The 18,046-nt window shown below is 45.8% G+C and overlaps 1 protein-coding gene across 2 annotated transcripts in view; it reads left to right on the top strand.

Annotated features, from left to right (window-relative positions):
• Positions 1–14,401, top strand: part of rasgef1ba (RasGEF domain family, member 1Ba) — an 83,191-nt gene extending 68,790 nt beyond the window's left edge. For both annotated transcript variants that reach the window (XM_079270190.1, XM_079270191.1), the window contains 10 exons: positions 2,580–2,795; positions 3,875–3,949; positions 4,757–4,852; positions 5,024–5,126; positions 7,211–7,290; positions 7,579–7,674; positions 9,931–10,026; positions 10,854–10,977; positions 12,320–12,392; positions 12,977–14,401. In XM_079270190.1, coding sequence (XP_079126316.1) covers positions 2,580–2,795; positions 3,875–3,949; positions 4,757–4,852; positions 5,024–5,126; positions 7,211–7,290; positions 7,579–7,674; positions 9,931–10,026; positions 10,854–10,977; positions 12,320–12,392; positions 12,977–13,001 — 984 coding nt within the window. In that variant the 3' untranslated portion in view covers positions 13,002–14,401. The remainder of the gene's footprint in view (positions 1–2,579; positions 2,796–3,874; positions 3,950–4,756; positions 4,853–5,023; positions 5,127–7,210; positions 7,291–7,578; positions 7,675–9,930; positions 10,027–10,853; positions 10,978–12,319; positions 12,393–12,976) is intronic.
• Positions 14,402–18,046: the final 3,645 nt, after the last annotated feature.

The raw sequence follows: 18,046 nt of genomic DNA, 5'->3' as shown, positions 1-18,046 counted from the left end.
GCCTCTCAAAAGAGACTTTTGAGGGTTGAAATCAATTCCGTCCTCGAGGCAACAGAAAGTCCCGTGGAAAAAAGAACCGCTCCATTCTTGGTACCAGCTTGGTCGAGGTTCCAAGCATTGAAGATGATCAGCAGCTCTCACTGAGGAGGAATCGTCAGCAATCAGAGAAAGAAACCCGGTACCAGGAGCGAGTCTAGTGGAGCAGAGTCCGACCATGCAGCTCTTTGGAGGCCCACCTCGCTGTTGTATTGATCTGCAGTGATGCTTAATGTGGACCAATGGATCCAAACTCTGCCAGGAAATGATTGCCCCCCCGCTTCAAAAGTCATCAGAAAGCATCTTCAGTAGTTTATTCCGGTAACGTCTTTAATCTGTTTCCCTTTTGTTTGTCATCTAACACAGCTGTTGGAAGCTAAATTGAAAGTGACGGCGCCCAAAGAGTTGCTCATGATCCCTCGTTGCATAGAAAATGTGTGTGCAAGTACAAACAAGTGCTCTGGCAGGTGACAGTTGAACCAGACAGTTGGTCGAACGGGCAGATTGCGAAATATATTCAACTTTTGCTTTCAATTTCTCTCAAAGAAAAAAAGAATCTTGTGACTTCTTGAGTTGCTCTGCTGTTGGATTCTGTTCTGGCAATTTCACAGCATCCTCACACCTCAGCAATGCATCTGGTTACGAGAATGTAATAACTCAAATACCACCAGTTTTCCTCAATGCATGGACGTTTCTTTATGATCTTGTGCAAAACAAAGGTCTGACCGTCGGCAGGTCTTGAGTACAGAGTTAAGCGTCTTCAGAGCGTCGACCGCAGCGCTCTGGGAAAGGGTTTGGAGTCCAGAATAGACGTCCCGAACATCTGGTCAAAGTAGTGTCCAGACCACACTCCAAACATTCAGGGACCTTGATCCCTGAAGGGAGACTGTCATTATGGATGTGGTTGGATATATAGGGAAGCAGCAGTCGAGAGGAAAACAGTCGCTTTGATCGTGATCTGACCTCATTTGATGGTACAGAGTTCCTGCCTTCCCTCAGAATGTGCCGTTCTTTATTTTGCGCTCCGTTCTTTTTCGTTTCTTTTTGCTTGGTTATGATAAGTTGATTTAACAGATGCCACATTATATATCCAGTTTAATGTAAGGCAGATAGTTGAAAGTGAGATTGAAATTCTCTCGATCCAATCCAAAAACAGAGGGTTTGTTATTTTGTAAAAAAGGAAACGACATTAAGGAACTTAATGCAGAGCTATTAAGCAGATACATTGGACTGATTTTGTTAACTTTAATGTACTTGAATTGTGCAACATGCTCGTTGCTTTTCATTTTTTCCTCTGACGTGTGCTCTTGCAATCACCCTTTGCTGCAACTGCAATATCCTCCACAGAGCCGCGGCTGATTGGCTGACATGCGAATGTGTCTGTTCATGTGCCATCACCAGCAGACGGATGCATTTGTCACTCCCCGAGAAGTGAATTTTCCGAAACGGTTCCCCGCCTTGTGTGATAGGAGTCCGCTCGCTTTTCCCCAAGACGAGGTCTCGTCCTCGCGCGTGATTGCTGTCTAGGCACCGGTCCTCCACGGCCATTGTAATGTTTCTTCCACACCGTGTTGGAACCAGAGTGTTTGTAGATTCTGGAGGGTTGAATTGGCAGAAAGTTCCAGGAGAAAAGGGGCCTCGGCACCCCAGATTCTTTGAGCAGCTCATACCGGTGGTGTGGAACGAGGCCACGAACAGGATCCTGCATGTCGCAAATCAAACGCTCTTGTCCTTCTCCCCTCTATAGACCCTCTCGTGAAACGTCTGCGGTAATCTGTGTCCGTGAGGGACCACTTATCTAATTGTGGCCTGTTTGGAGTCCAGGGGAAAGGTTCAAAAGAGGACGGCCTCTCGACCTCTTGAGGGTCTAGTGAGCCGAGAGTCCTCCCTCTGTCCCGGTTGAGCTGAGGCGTCTTAATGAGGCCGGCAGGAAGAGGCTTGCGTAACATTGCGAGCGACCCTTCCCGGTGCATGACCAGAGGGATACTCTTCTGCAAGATAAATACTTAAGAGGCGTCACATTTTGAGGGCCGTTCTGTGGTTTGAGGCCGAGAGCTGGCGTCAGTTTGCGAAGTTTGTTTCTGCTGACGCGGAGTCAACCTGTGCCGGTTGTAAATTCCAGTGAGGTTGTTATCGCCCTCTGCCACAGATGAGCGGCTAGGGATTAAATAAAAGTGGCTGCATGCATGCTACTGGAGATTCTGGTCCAGTTTCTATCTCACTCAGTGTCTCATCATCTGTGTGGTAGTGGTCCTTATGCGCTCGTGATGTAGCGGTGTCCTCACAGCGAGTGTCTCCATCGGGTTTTAAACCAGTGCGGAGCCGGAGAACGGGAGAACAAAAGCAAAGCTCGTGGTTATTTAGATGTCCTCGATGAGTTTGTCTGAGAAATAACTATTTCCTGAAGGTGGTTATGGAGGAATGTGTTGGAGCCCCAAGTGAATTCAATAGAACTCTTTCGAAGCTACTAAACATTGAGCTCTGACGAACACTTCTTCCTCCCCTTCCCTTTGTTCATCCTTCCTCCATCCATCATCCACCAGGTGTACAGGAAGGCGGTGGGCCAGATGAGCCAGGGTCTGATCAGGAGGTTGACGGTGCTCAGCCAGTACGAGGAGGCGCTGGTGAAGATCAACGCCACGGCGGCCGAGCGGCTCACGGCTCTTAAGGCGAAGCCCCAGGCGTCCATCCACAGAGACATGCTGTCCATCTGCAACGACCCGTACACCGTCGCCCAACAGCTCACGCACATAGAACTGGTGAGAGCAATGCAGACGTTGTGGGAATTGTCTTTTATAATTGTTTCTTTTTAGTCGTTTCTTTTGTTGAGGACCGTTCCCATTGGTCTACAGAAGCCTTTGGTTGAGCCTCTGCCCACAAGGCTAATCTTCATCGCTCTTAAAAATCAGTTTAAATCATCAATCATTTGTTGCGACAAGTCGAACCAGATTAAGATGTAAACGCTGTCTCCCACACAACAATCAGAAATGTCTCGCACTCTTATCGGCACATGAGCCAAAGAGAATAAGAGCAGATCGATGCTGGGGAGGAGAACGTGTGAGAGAGGGGAGAGATGACGCGTATGATGGATTGGAAATCGGTGCGGAGGTGGACCGAACGCCACGGCTCCGCCCACCTCCGACCCACCACAGCAGTGATTTTGTGACCGCAGCTTTATATTCATTACATGTCAGTTTGCCGTTGAAAAAAGAAATTGGTCAATCTGGAAAAGCCAGAGGCTGATCAAAGGGTTTCTTCCAGGACCCAAAAGGTAATTTACTTACAGATTTGACTACAGTAGAAGAAGGTGCACAGGGATACTCTGATATCAAAGTATTTAATGTTCTACTGCAACTGTGATCCACCAGAAACCCCCAAAAATGTAACGTACTTAACTCTAGCGTGGAATCTTTGCTGATAAAAACACCATGTGGATCAGAGGAAGTTCAGGTTTGAGACTGGAATGAAATATCACTGGTGCGTGATTAATTATGTAATCTAGTTCTACCATAGAAATGATCCATTAAGTAGCCTCAGCCCCAATCAACTCTTGAATTGATTGAAGCGCGCCTGTGTTACTGTAGTTGAGCGGCCGCAAGTGACGACTGGAGAACAGTAAATGCTGAAATGTAGTGTAACAATAGTACGAGAAAAGAAGCCAGAAAGTCAACAAAAGAACTGTCTCTGTAAAGTCAACATCAGCCACCTGACGCTTCCCTTCAGGATTCCTCAAATGCCATTTTTAAGTCAAAGGTGTCAAAGAACATTCCTCAGCATTCTTGACCGAACTAAAGATGGATGCAGGGAGTTGACGTTCCCCTTTTCCTTCCTTCCTCAGGAGAGACTGGGCTACATCGGACCTGAGGAATTCGTCCAGGCCTTCGTCCAGAAGGACCCTCTGGACAATGACAAGGTAACGTCTGCGCGCTCTTCTACGAATAAATCTGCTGATAAGGGAAGCGCATGCATAGTAGTATGCGGCCTTTCCTTGGCTGTAACCAGACGGATGTTAAGTTTACACAACACACAGACCGGCCGCTGCACCGGTCAAAGTGAGGTCAGGTGATTTCTAGACTGTAGCAGCAGACTAGATATCCACACACACACACACACACACACACACACACACACACTCACTCACTCAGAAATCTCCTAGCAACCACCGCTGCCAAGGGTTTCTTTTTTCGGAAGGGGAGTTTGTGAATGTGTGTCTCTGGCGGTGGGCTCTCTTGTCTGGCATTTGGCTGCTAGGCAACAGCCCCCCCTCCCCCCTCCCCTGTTTTATTTTTTTTGGTGAAGCGAGGTGATATTTGGGGGGGGGGGGGGCGGGGGTTTAATGCTGCCTTTGTTCCTCGGACTAACCCGCCTCGTAGTCCACCGGGCCACCTGGGAAAGACGAGAATGCATGTTTAAAATGCGGCGCGTCCGCTGGCGGAGACACTCGGCGGGGGCGAGTGGCGTGAGGCCAAAGGAATGTGTGGAATTAGATCAAGAGGACTCCACAAAGGACCAGCATGCATCATGTGAATAACATTGGCCACTATCGTGCTTGTGGAAGCAGAGTGAAGTTGAGCGTGATTGGAGTTTATTTTTTATGTTCAGTGATGCATTGACTGGGGGGGGGGGCAATATCAGCTTTATTTATCCAGTTCAGTACGATTTCTTTTCTTTTTGCTTTCAATTAGCTCACATGCTAATTGAAAGTCTGTTGTTGTTGCAGAGCTGCTTCAGTGATCACAAGAAGGCCAGCAACCTGGAAGCGTATGTGGAATGGTTCAACAGGCTGAGTTATCTGGTGGCGACAGAGATCTGCATGGTGAGTAACGCACATGGAGAAGAAGAACGCGCTGTGCAGGAGGAAGGAACTGGAGATAAAGTACAAGCAAACAGCAGCACCTTCTGCATTGTACTTTATTTCCAACAAACACATTTCCAGACAGTGCAGTCGGTCTCGGAGGCTAATGCATGTTCTTCATTGTGTTAACAGCCCGTGAAGAAGAAGCAGCGAGCTCGAGTCATGGAGTTCTTCATCGACGTGGCGCGCGAATGCTTCAACATCGGCAACTTTAACTCCCTCATGGCCATCATATGTGAGTCCTGTTCTTCTTCTCCAGCTCTCTGCGACAACACGACGGCTGAGTGCTCTCTGCACTCGATCGTCAGTCAATCAGATCAGCGTAGGAAACGCTGTTGTTGTTCAGCGAGTAAGCTGTCACCACTTTGTCCCGGTTCATTTCCAACGTGCGTGATTTCCTCGAGTCTAATGAAGTCGGTGAGGCAGCGGTTCATGCCGACGATTGTCTCGGTGGCAGCGTCTCCCCGTGGCCTTCTGGCATTTGACGACTTTGCACAATCACTCGCACAGTATCATGGATACCGCTGGAACGCCGCGTAACGGAAAACATTCCCGTTAAATGCTTGTACTGCATGCGTTGTGAGAGAGAACGTGACACTCCGGCGGCACATGTTTGCCGCTTTTCTGACGCGATTCTGTTCGTGAATATATGATCAATAAAATCAACAGATATTTGGACAATTATTATAATTCATTAACGCACAAAACATATTAACGTCTTCTCCTGAAAGACACCAGCCTCCAGTAACAGTTAGATCATCGGAACACACACCATTCAAACCCAACACAAACAAAATAAAACTCATCAGAACCGTCCGAGCGGCTCCAACAGCAGCGTTAAAGAGACGGAATGAGTCACGGATGTAAAGGAAGAGAAGAACATTTTCACTGTTTACGTTGTTTGACGTTAAAAGCGACGTACTCGTCTGTGTTCCTGCGTTTAAAGAACCCACTTATATGCACTAACCTTGGTGGGATAGAAGGGTTTTATAAAAACAGAGTTTGATCCAATCACTCATTTGACCCGCACCCAAAGCCACTAAACCCCAAACTGCTCCAGTGGAGCTTTTCAGAGGCCACAGATTAAACTCTAGTTTCACTAAGCAGCTTCCAGATGTGACCGTGTGTCAATATGCACCTTTTTAAAATAGATGCTCCACGCTAAACTAGCCCGCTTAGATAAAGATGCAAAATAATTAAGACGCATGTGGAGCCCGAACGCACCTCAGAGTTCAGAGAGCTCGCTGGAGGGTCCAGCCGCCGGCCTCCAGGAGACGTCCCAGTGTTCAGAGGACAGGGCATCTGGTCATCCTCACAGGCCTGAGGGGGGAGATGAGGGGGGGGGAGCTGTACGTCCAGGGCAGGGAGGTTGTGGGGGGAGGCAGCTGGAAGAGGACGCAGAGCAAAGCAGCCAGGCAGATGGTCAGCACTGACCAGAGAGAGCACACGAGGGAGGAGGGAGAGGATACTGGAGTGCCAGCTGTTCTCCCTCTAGAGAGAGAGAGAGAGAGAGGTGATAACAACATGCTCCGTCTGCGACATTGTGTCGGTGCAGAACAGGAGAAGACATTAAAGATATAATAATCATCATAAAAGCGGAGCGTGTGTCCCAGCGGGGCGACTACCACAGCCAACACCTGTCCTCACTCGCTCACTCACTCACTCACTCACTCACTCACTCACTCACTCACTCACTCACTCACTCACTCACTCACTCACTCACTCTGGTGTCTTTGTGAGTGGATGGAGGTCACGTGTCCGGCGTGGTCGGACTCGTGTTGGTTTCTTTCGCCCGCGGCGCTGAAGCGTCTCGTTAAACTCAAACCGTCTCCTGGCAAACGTGCAGGAAAGGGAAACGCTGGAGTTCTTATATCGCCGTGTGGATGGGACTTGCTTTTGTGTGCTCGAGGGTTGTTTTTGTTGTGTTGTCGCTCTGCTCTGACGGTGACCCCTCGGCCTCCTGAACCCCCCACACACACACACACACACACACACACACACACACACACACACACACACACACACGCAGGATTACCATATGGGAAGCAGAGCGCTGGGAGGGGAAACGAGGCGTGTGTTAACTCCATTGTTCCTGCGGCCTTTTTGCCTCGCTGCATCAGAAGAAACCACAGTGGAGAGAAAGACGAGGGGGAGGTGGAGCGATGTTAAAGGATGACTGGCATGGGAGGGAGGGCGGGGGGGGGGGGGGGGGCGTCTGTCTGGCTGAATGGGAAGACGCCATGTGTTACTGCGATCATGTTTGGGTGTTTCCGTGGATGTGTGATCTCTCTCTCATTGTCTTATTTGTTTTCCTTGCAGCTGGGATGAACATGAGTCCGGTGTCTCGGCTCAAGAAGACCTGGAATAAAGTGAAAACGGCAAAGTTTGACATCTTAGAAGTGAGTTTGCATGAAAAAGGTTGAACACAAATGTGCACGCGTTTGGTTCTGAGAGACACGGCCCTCAGGTTAAAGACTGAGATGTAATGGCTCTTCTACGGAGGAAAAGATTTTATTTTGCAATTAATTATTACGATCATTCTCGTATCAAATCCATAACTTAAATTAAACTATGAATTATGGGGAAAATGTAAAGTTTTCGGAGGGGAATTTGCTTGTTTGTGGAGCGCTGATCGGAGCGTAGCCGGTGCCAAAAAAACTGACGGCGTGTTCTTCCCTCCATTCCAGCACCAGATGGATCCTTCCAGCAATTTCTACAACTACAGAACGGCCCTGAGAGGAGCCACACAGCGGTCGATCACCGCCAACAGCAGCAGAGAGAAGGTGAGGCCTCAGCGCAGCAACACGCACCAGACGACTCTGATTATATCGTCTCAATGTTAGAATACAGTCAGACCTTCTTCCACTTGCTTCACCTGTAGTTCAGCGCTCATCTAGAGGCACTGATTCGGGCATAAATGACATTTACATGCTGACATTCAGATAAAGAACCCGTCCCCTTCATGCGGTTTACGTTTCGACACCCAGAGCCACTCGGTGAGTCATCGAGTGTTTGGTGTCTCGCAGACGAGCACTTGACGGCAGCTGGAGGAATCTAAAGTGACCTCAGAGGTTGCGTAACAGAGGGTGCAGTAATAAGCGGGTCAAGATGTGAGGAGGGTCTCGGTTTCCCTCCATCGTCAAAGCACATTGTGTTCTCCTCACCGAGGAAGAACGCACCGAGAGCCAAACCGGCACAGACCTCGGCGGTTCGTCTCCCCCTCGGCGGTTCGTCTTCGTCTCCCCCTCGGCGGTTCGTCTCCCCCTCGGCGGTTCGTCTCCCCCTCGGCGGTTCGTCTCCCCCTCGGCGGTTCGTCTCCCCCTCGGACATCGTGTGTTTTCACAGAGACGGAGTGTACTGTCAATATGTATCCGACTCCCCGAGGCATGCGAGGGACCCTTTTTTGGAGCTCAGAAATGCAAACGTACTTGGACAAGAGGTCAGGGGGTCGTGAAACGGAAAGTTCCCAAGAAGTCCGGTATGTTCCTCGCCCGTGTGAGCCCTCCTTTAAGGGAGGGGCTTGTTTATGAGCTGTGCTGTTGACTCTGAGAGGAGGATCAACAGAGCCAACGCTTGTGCTCATGCAGCCTGTTTTTGTTTTTGTTTTATTGCTGCGAGGACGGAAAGATTTCAATGCTCCCTCAGTTGTTGGCGTGTTGGTTCATCAGCTTCGAATAACATCACATCACGCAGAGTGCTGCTAATGTGCTGTAGGAGCTCTCGGTCTGATTGACACACTGGACTCTGCTTCTACCTGCTGCCTGATGTCCACATTGGTAATGATGAAGTTGAGTTATGGCACAACAGGTAAAGATTATTATCAGGTAACGAGAATAAAACTGAAACATCAGGATTAAAATATGAGTAGTGAGAATTATGACTGCAGCCAATATAATCATTTCTTCTTCTCTTATTTTCAATGAAACGTTCAGTTAATAAAATGTCAGAAAATATTGAATGATGCTTATCACAAGTTCCCGGGGCGACAGAGTTGTTGTTGCCTGTTTTGTTCTGCAAAAGGTTTCAAAAACATCCAGCGTTTTGCTTATTAACAGATAGAGTTGCAGCTGATCGATTTTCTGTCCAAACGAATGAAATAATTGTTTTATTACGTCAGCGAATGATCAACAATAAAAGACTGCAACAAGAAGGAATGCTGAAGTAAAGAAATGGACCGACAAACCCCCCAAATACGAATAAAATAAGTTGAAACATCTTTTGAACCTTCATCAAACACATGAATCCTGGTGAAGACGCCTTGTCTGCCTTTAAAGAATCCAGAACAAGCGTTTATCAAACACACACTTTGTGCATCATTTCGTCTGCTGCTCTCCGTCTGGAACACTTTTAAAAGCTCCGTCATGATTGTTTGATGACCTTTGGGCTGGAGAGGTGTTCCATTGTCGCCTCTCTCCTGACGACCCCGAGTTTTTATATTCTATAGGTCACTGTACCAGATTGCTGCAATCGGTCGACACTCTGGAACAAAAGTGGTGTTTACCCATCAGCCTTAGCGACTGACAAATGGCAGATTTAAGCAGCCAGCCCGTTTGATTTCCCAACGGTTGATTCTGTGCCAGGTAAGAAAGGAACCCCCCCCCCCCCCTCCCCCCCTCGCGTAGAATTCACCCACCTTGCGCTCCATCAACGTCAATGTTTGTGCCCAGACGAGCAGTGACCTGAATCATTGTGTGAGGCTGAGGATTCCTTGTTTAAGGGCTGTAAAGGGGAATTCTTCTTCTGTACTCCGGTCTCACCGTGTCCTGGGTGCATTGTTTTAGCTTATTGAAGGTTTTATTTGTACAGGCTGCTACAGGCCTGAGAAGCTCGTTTCTTTTGCTGAACATCTTCATGATCAGAAGAGAAGAAAGTCTCTTTCTTCCCTGGAAACGACACTGAACATTATAAGAGATCCTCTTCATCTCCATTGTAATCCTTTTTCCTTTGAACGTCGATGGAGATCACACACCCGTGAGTCACATGGAGTTCCCCCCTCGCGTCGTGAAATGTAATCCCTTTCTCTTTCTGTTGTCTTGCAGATTGTCGTCCCTTTCTTCAGCCTGCTCATCAAAGACATCTACTTCCTCAACGAGGGCTGTGCCAACAGGCTGCAGAGCGGACACGTCAACTTCGAGGTAAAGGCTTGAACTCCCCCGGAGGGAGTTTCCTCCCCCCCCCGTTACTATTTACTACACATGGCGACGGATTTGGTTTTATTTCTCTCCACTTCCCTAAAGAACGTTAGAGAATGAGGAAGTGGGACCGGAGTGTTTGAAGTTCAGCTGTGTTTCCGGGCTGACCAGTGACCGGAGACTCCCACGTGTTTCCACTGGCCTTTGGCCACAGCGACACTGAATCACGCACTATTTTAAGGTTTCATTCCATCCTGAAGCTGGTTCCTCCTCCTCTCCTTCCCTCTTATGACTTTCATGACACTACATTTGAACACATCAACACAGCTGACTATAAGCAACCGGTCGCAAAACCTCATTTTGTTGGTCGCCAAATAAATGAGCAGAAATTCTTCAATCGTCTTATTTAATATTTATATCTGCAGTACACCTTTGGGCCACATGAGGGCGCCTGTATGTTGATATTCTAAAAAGATCGTAGCCTACTTAAGAAATGAAATCTAAGATAAGAAGGCCAGCGTTAAATTTGTTTTACTGATGAGAGGAAACAAACAAAAGCGTGTTAACTCGACCTAAATCATTATTTATATTCATTTAGTCACGCGTGCGTAAATGTTTTCAATAACGCACGATAAACCAAAGTTGTGATGAACAAACTCTTCTAAATGTTTTTTTACGGTGATGTGGAAATCGTAATAAAATGGTCTGGGTCGCGATGGTCTGTCATTCTTAAAAAGTGTTCCCCTGCCCCAAAAAACAAGTTTTGGAAACACTGGTGTTTATTCCATCTGAACATTAACCCGTTGTCTCTGTTTTTGATTTTATTCCAGAAATTCTGGGAACTCGCCAAACAGGTGAGCGAGTTCATGGCCTGGAAGAAAGTGGAGTGTCCGTTTGAGAAGGATCGCAAGATCCTGCAGTACCTGCTGACGGCTCCGGTGTTCACCGAAGATGGTACGTTTACCGATCAATCAATCAATCAATCAATCAATCAATGATCCAAGACTGTTGAAATATGAATATCTTCATGTTAAACTCATATCATATGTTAAACGCTCTCCAACATAAAACAAAATGCCAAACATCACCTCTAGAGGTTACTAATTCACACGTAATATTTAGCGTGGCATGTCAAATTTATTTTTGTGTTTTTTAACGTTCACTATTGTCCCCGTGCTCCCAGTCGCTATGGCCGGCCAGGCTCATCGACTGCTAGCAGCAGCGTCATAATTTACTCGAATGTTGGATTATTTCTTTTAAATTAAGGCACTGAAGCTAAAAATAAGCTTAAAAAATGAAACATTTAGTTAAGTTACACGCTCATTAACGAGTGACTTTCTCATATCAGCAAATACTCAACTACTGATGTTTAAGAGGTTAAGACTTCTGCTTTGCCAGATGTCTGAAATCAAATTTTACCTTTTCAACCCACATGTCAGGGATCCGTTTCAGTAACCGGGATTATTATTAGTTACAATAAAAGCAGCACAGCACAGTGTTAACGAAATAACTCGCGTTACTTTACATCCTGCAAGACGATAATCAGAATACTGTCCGTGAGAGTATAGCTGTGGAATGAAACATAACCGTATTATATACATGCATCGTAGATCAGACCACAGAATGACTCTTTTCCTGCTCGGCCTCAAACACTCGTACGTTGTTCTCGCCTCTCAAACCGGAGCGGCGCTGAGTTTCTTTCTCCTTCAATCCACATCAAAGTCTCCGGCTCTTATCGCTGTCTTATCAGCGAGACGGGGAGGTCTGTAAAATCCTCCGGACACTGAAGTGAACCGACCAATCGGCCGAGAGCGCTCTGATCCGCCACAGCCGCCGCTATCGGTGAACGTCCGCCTGTCAATCAATCTGTTAACAGAGACGGTGTGTGAGAAAGTGATGCCTTTCCATTTTAAAATGGATCTTTAAACGGTCTTTTCAGGCTCCACATTAAGTTAGAATCTCGGGGAACTGCTTTTCTTTTGTTCCTGCGATGGTTTCGCTTGTTGACGCTTCAAATACTTTACCGTTTTATTGCAACGTCAAGAGAGCTTCTTTTTCATTTTCTGCAGATTTCGTTTGTGATATAACAAGATTGTCTAAAAGTGGAAAATGATTTTCGCCACTCATCCAAATTGTTTATTTTCTTTTGCGAAAACATTCCATTTATCACAGTAAAAGCATTAAATATGAAGAAAATACACAAGTAGGCTGCAGAGTCCTGAATATTACGAGCCCGAACTTCTTAAAATAAGTCATTCTGTAAAAGCTGAAGTTTCTCTGATTCCCCTCGTTGCAGCGTTGTACCTGGCATCGTACGAGAGCGAAGGTCCTGAGAACCACATGGAGAAGGACAGATGGAAGTCTCTGAGGTGTGTATCATCTCCCCCCCACCACACACACACACACACACACACACACACACACACTTTCTTTCTTTCAATCCCGCCTGTCGGCTCACATCCCGTCCTGCTTCTGGACAGGCAGACCCAGAGGGATGTAGGTCACACTGATGCTGACCTGCACGCTATTCAATACACACACACACACACACAGAGGTGCTCATCATTCGTCTTCGTCACACCATCGCTGGCAAAGACACGCGCTAAGGACATCAGTCATTTTCACACAATTGCAATTCAGTCTCCTCTAACTGGTGGAGGAAAGCCCCGGAGAGCTGACGGAGGGATATTTCCTCTCGCTTCAGCAGCTCACGCTGAACTTTTAATTCACTCAAACTGAGTCGTGGACGTTTTTTTTACTAAACGGGTTTCTCCGCCAATCGTGAGATGTGTCGGGCTGCATCGTAGTTCTTTCACTCGTCTGAGCCCAGTGTCACCGCAGCGTTACTGCTGCACTTTATACACAGGAGACAGGAAATAGAAAATACAGGAGTCAGGCATGTAAAGCCAGAACGAATGGCCGGTGATCATCTGTTTCCTTCTCGTCCTCACAGATCCGCTCTGCTGAGCAGGGTCTAACCTCAGGAGACCAGAGTGAAGACAAACCCCTGACGGGCGAGCCGGTCGACGCCGTTGTCTGAAACGAAGTATCCCCGTGTTTGAGGGGAAACGACAATCTCTACTTTGGCTGGCGAGGATCTTTTGTGCCCCAGATTTCTATTAAGCTCCTCCCCCTCTCGCTTCTTTGTGCTGTGTATTTCAGGACAGCTGTTTTTTCCTCTGTGTGACTTTGTCGTCTTTTAAGAAAAGAGAAACGCTACAAACCTTCACAGTGAAGCCGAGGCTTCCGTCTGTGAGTCGCTGGGGTTGTTTGTTCCCCCCCGCTACTTTTTGTTTTCCACTAAAGCTACAAAGTTAGCCGCTGGTTGGCTAACTCAACAGAAAACGCTACTCGCGCTGGTTCCATGAGCCAGCGTCATTTGTACGGAGAACTCATGAACTTGCCTGGAACACTGTTCATCTTCAAACCAGACGTTATTCCTAGTTTTGTCCTCGTCTCCTTTTTGTGCGACGCCCGAGTGTCTCTCGCGTCGTGTTTTTCTGAAACTTTGTGTTCGTTGTGATGTAAGAAAATGCACTGGCTGCATTTTGAAGATTAATAAGAGTTTTTGTTTTGTTTGTGTAGAGTTTTGTGGTTTTCTTGAGCAGCAAGCGACACGTTGTCGTTAACTCTGACACACTAAAAGGCTTCAGTCTTAAACCGGTTTGCTCTGGACTTGGTGTTTGGGACGCTGTTCTTTTGAAGCCGTGAGCCGTGAGCTTGAATGGAAGATGTGATGATCGTGTTTCCTGTTGTCCCTGATGGTCGGTGTTGAGATGAGCCCCACTGCTGCTGAGAATATCACCGGGCTGAAAGCCAGTGTGCTGGTGCTGCCCCCTGGTGGTTCGCTCGGATAAGTGAGTGTGCTCGAATAATGTGAACCGAGGATTTCTGTTTAAAAATGCTAAATAATATCCTTTTTTTATTTTTCATGTTATTAAAAAAAGTAGTTTTCCTCAATTTTATTTATAAATCAATTTGTGTCTCATGTCCTCATGCCAATATTTACTATTTTGTTGTTATTTAATTTGGTACGAGCTACAGAACATGTTTGAGTAGATATTGGCGTAACCATTATTTTTGTATCAGAAGTTTGTATGAAACACTTATTTGTCGAGGTACCAGCTGAGAGGATGAAGTGGAATGACGGACGTGTGCGTTGCCTCGACGGCTCCGCCCTCAGCAGCCTGCGGTTGTGGGTTATTGTGTACATGCAGTTTGTTTTCCTCCGTGTTCATTCATTTGCATTTTGACTGTTGAAATGGAAAAGAGGAACCGTTTATAAATGAATTGGTGATGAAAAGAGTTAATAAAAGGATGTTTAAAAGTATCAAGTGACTGTTGATGTCATTTTGAATATAACAATAAAAATGTTCACACGTTTTGACGCTTCATATCACATCTCAGACTTCTTAAACAAGTGTACAGTGGTTCAATAATAGAACTTTCCTTCAGCCATTTTCATGGCAGAATTGTAAACCAGTCTGCCATGAAGTCACAGTATAGTAGACGTATTCCGACATGCTGTACTGACTTTTTCATGACAAAGACTACAGTGTGGATATTTGTAGTATTACAGCAGAAAAGGGTGTAGTGCAACAGAAAACTACTCTAAGAAGTAAATCAGCTTTAGATGTAATGTAAAAAAAGATAAATAATTATAGACTGACTGGTTGAGTTCAAGTTATTGCACATATGAAATGTTATTCGATTCAACATTACACGTGAAAACATAAGTTACTGAGGTTTTGGTTTGTGTGGTTCATTGTGATCAGTGTTGATTGTAAAATGTGACTTCCAACACTACGGCTTTTTTAGGCCTCATGTGATACTTTATATGACTTCATAGATATCAACAGCATACACACTCTGCATACACACTCTGCCTTTAGTTCCATCTTCATGGCATACGATCAGATGAATGATTTTTTATAGAATACTATGACTTTTTAGACAGCGTCCCATACTATGACTTTTTCTTGATATACTTAAGATCTTTTTTATAGGACAATCCAAACCATAACTTCTTTTTTTTTTACAGACTATACATTGACTTTTTTACAACTTAATTAATTCCATTTTTACAGCCACAGTCTCGACACAGATTGGCTGGACTGACGGTCTGCATCAGCCGGGAACCGACTGATGCAAAGCAGCACAGAAGGCTGGTGAAGTGGGAGTCAACAGTCTGTCGGGGAATGAGGGATCTGGATCCGGTCTGAGCTTCAAAAGCAAAGGTTCAGCCCTTATTTCATCAGCAAATCAAACGAAATCTCTAAAAGCATAACTTAGAATTGAGCACAAAGTGTCGTGCAGTATTCATCAGGGACCTGGAAAACAAAGCCACCAAGTGAAACAGACTTCTAGAAGCTAGTTACTCATGAACATATTGTGAAGCAATGTTAAAGACACTTAGTTTCATTTTAAAATCATTTACAGAACTTTCTTCAAGAAATGAGAAACATAAGAGAGACAACATTATTAAACGCTCTGTAAGCCAAAACAAAATGTGATCAATATCTCATGACGTCAGTGAGGAGAGACTCAACAATGAGGAATCTGATCACCTTCTGTTGGAGCGCAATCTTCTGCGCAGAAGCAGGAAATAAAGAAGTGTATCTGGCGCCACCATGTGACCAGATGATGTTACTGCAGCTGAATTACACTTCCAGCGCTCAACAGTGCACAAAGATCTGAAGTAATAATGAACTGAGACAGATTTTAAAGATGATTATTTATGAAAAGAAGTACATTTTACAGCTAAACTATGATTCACATGTGCAGTCACTCGTCAGTCTCACATTCTGCTCGGTGGTTGTGGTTCGTAACCATAAGTGCTAAAAGACGCCTCCTCTGATGATGTGTGATCGTTCAGAAAGAAATAGTTTCCAACCCTTCGGCATTAAAATGATTACTGAATTGGACATCTGCTATCATGTTTAGGATTAATTATACATTTAAAAATAATCAATGGGATCCAGAACTTACTGTCCTATAATATTTTATTCTAAATAAAGTACGCGATCACACTCTGGTGTTTAAAGTGTAATGCATTGCGGTTGAAATAACATATTAGACCACATTGTTTAAATATCTGTAAAGTAACTTACAACAATAATGTTTAAATAAAACGTTGGACGCTCACAGATGTCATGCAACAGCATGAAATACATCAAATTTGACGAATCTGTGGTCTGCACAAAAATGAGCACACGGGAGAAGTTTGCCATGAGAGTCGTCTTCCAGAGAAGGTTTCATTTAACCCAAACGATGATCCATTATAAACCGAACCATGTCGGCGTGTTGTCTTAATCTGAAGGCAAACGTGTCCCATGAGCACAAAATGACAACATACACACTGACGTTTTTGCATCGTCATCCTCAAATCGAGTGGTAAAGAAAATCATCATGTAACGTGTGAAGAAAGGACCGTCAGCGAATGCGCTGGACTATAATAGGACGGTTAACATTCAGAAAAACACAGCATCATATGATATAAAAGAGACCGATACAACAATCTCTCTGTGGCATGAAAATATGACACAAACTATACCGATTGAAGCGCCAACAAACCACACGACAGCAGCGGTGCCCAACCAGGAGGCGTTGCATTGGTCATAACCCACAGACATGACAATGGATCACAAGAAGATATCGATGTGTTTCCAGAGGTAGGAGGCCAAACGGGATGAACTATGACCCTTAAATGATGCCAAGCTGTTACATTTCAGCTCCAACGTATCAATATCAATATATGTTGTCCTTCGGCAACTGGAGGTCAGAACCGATTGAGCAACAGACTGCACTGTGAACAACGTCGTGCATTTCAAAAGGCACAACCTCGTCAAATTCTCACCATAAATCAAGACTGATTTTGGGGTCTTGCAGCTGAACTCACCAGCACTGAGGGGAGGTCGCGAACACAAGAAGAGGAAACACAAGTAAACACGCGGAGAGCGTGCAAACTACACAAAACAAAGCCGGCTGCCCGGCGGGTTTGAACCCAGACGTTTGGCCAAAACTGTCAATTCTTCCAATGTGAACATGTGCTTTGCTTTGCCAGAGTGCCCTTGAGCAAGTCACTGCAGCAGAGAAGGCTTGTGAGTCAGCCTCGAGTGTGAACATGTTTGCTCATTCAGAAGATGTCCTCAGATCATTTGCCAGCCTCTCAGATTGGCTTTCAGGTTCAGTTGGGGAGCCGGTGACCTGGATTCCTTTCCCGTTGTTGTGCTTTGGCCGGCTGCCATTATTGTTCTGTGTCCGTCAATGAGAAGCTGCTGCAGGCCAGGCTGCTCAGACATGAACGCACTGGGAAAAGCAATCAATCATTCCTGGACGGGAACGACTGCAGCTTTGGGTCTAGACTTTAGCTTGTCCCGGAAAAACCGAAATGCATGAAACAAGAGATGAAGACGATCAGTTTAAAAGACTGCACTGAAATATCGGATACTAACTCTCTCCACAGCTGCTCAAATGAATGTATGACACAAGACTACATTTAGTGTCTTTCAGCTCTTTTGTTTTGGTTTTCTGACACGTTAGCGTTTTGGCTCACTCTCGCCGCTCTCTGCAACATTTTTCGGACACCTGCCCAGCACCGAACTGTAGAACGACAAAGCGGAAGTGAAGAAAGAGGAACAGCGAGCAGCGAGGAGAGATATTGTTTGTTAGGAGCTGGTGCAGAGGAAAGCGGAGCTAAAAAGAGAGCGAATATTTGGATTTCCAGGCTGCGGGGCCAGAAACACAACTCCAACATGAGTCATGATGTCGGTCCGTGTTTGCTGAATGTTTGAAGTTGTGATATGTCTGATGTGTTCTCTGGTTCTGCTTAGCTAACGTTAGCCACCATTAGCGATACGTAAAGCTGCAGCAGCAAAGCTGAAGGTGCAGACCCTCACTTCAAAGAAATCTCTCTGATGCAAGATATTGATATTGATAATCTGTTTCTTGACATTCCTATTTAGACGACAAAAGCACAGGCCAGCTATGGATCCTGCAGGTTTGTTTATGTTGAATTACCTGC

Source organism: Melanostigma gelatinosum (assembly GCF_949748355.1).
Source record: "Melanostigma gelatinosum genome assembly, chromosome: 6".
NCBI classification, from domain to species: domain Eukaryota; kingdom Metazoa; phylum Chordata; class Actinopteri; order Perciformes; family Zoarcidae; genus Melanostigma; species Melanostigma gelatinosum.
Note: the sequence above shows the minus strand (reverse complement) of the source record. Positions and strands in the feature narration are given on the sequence as shown.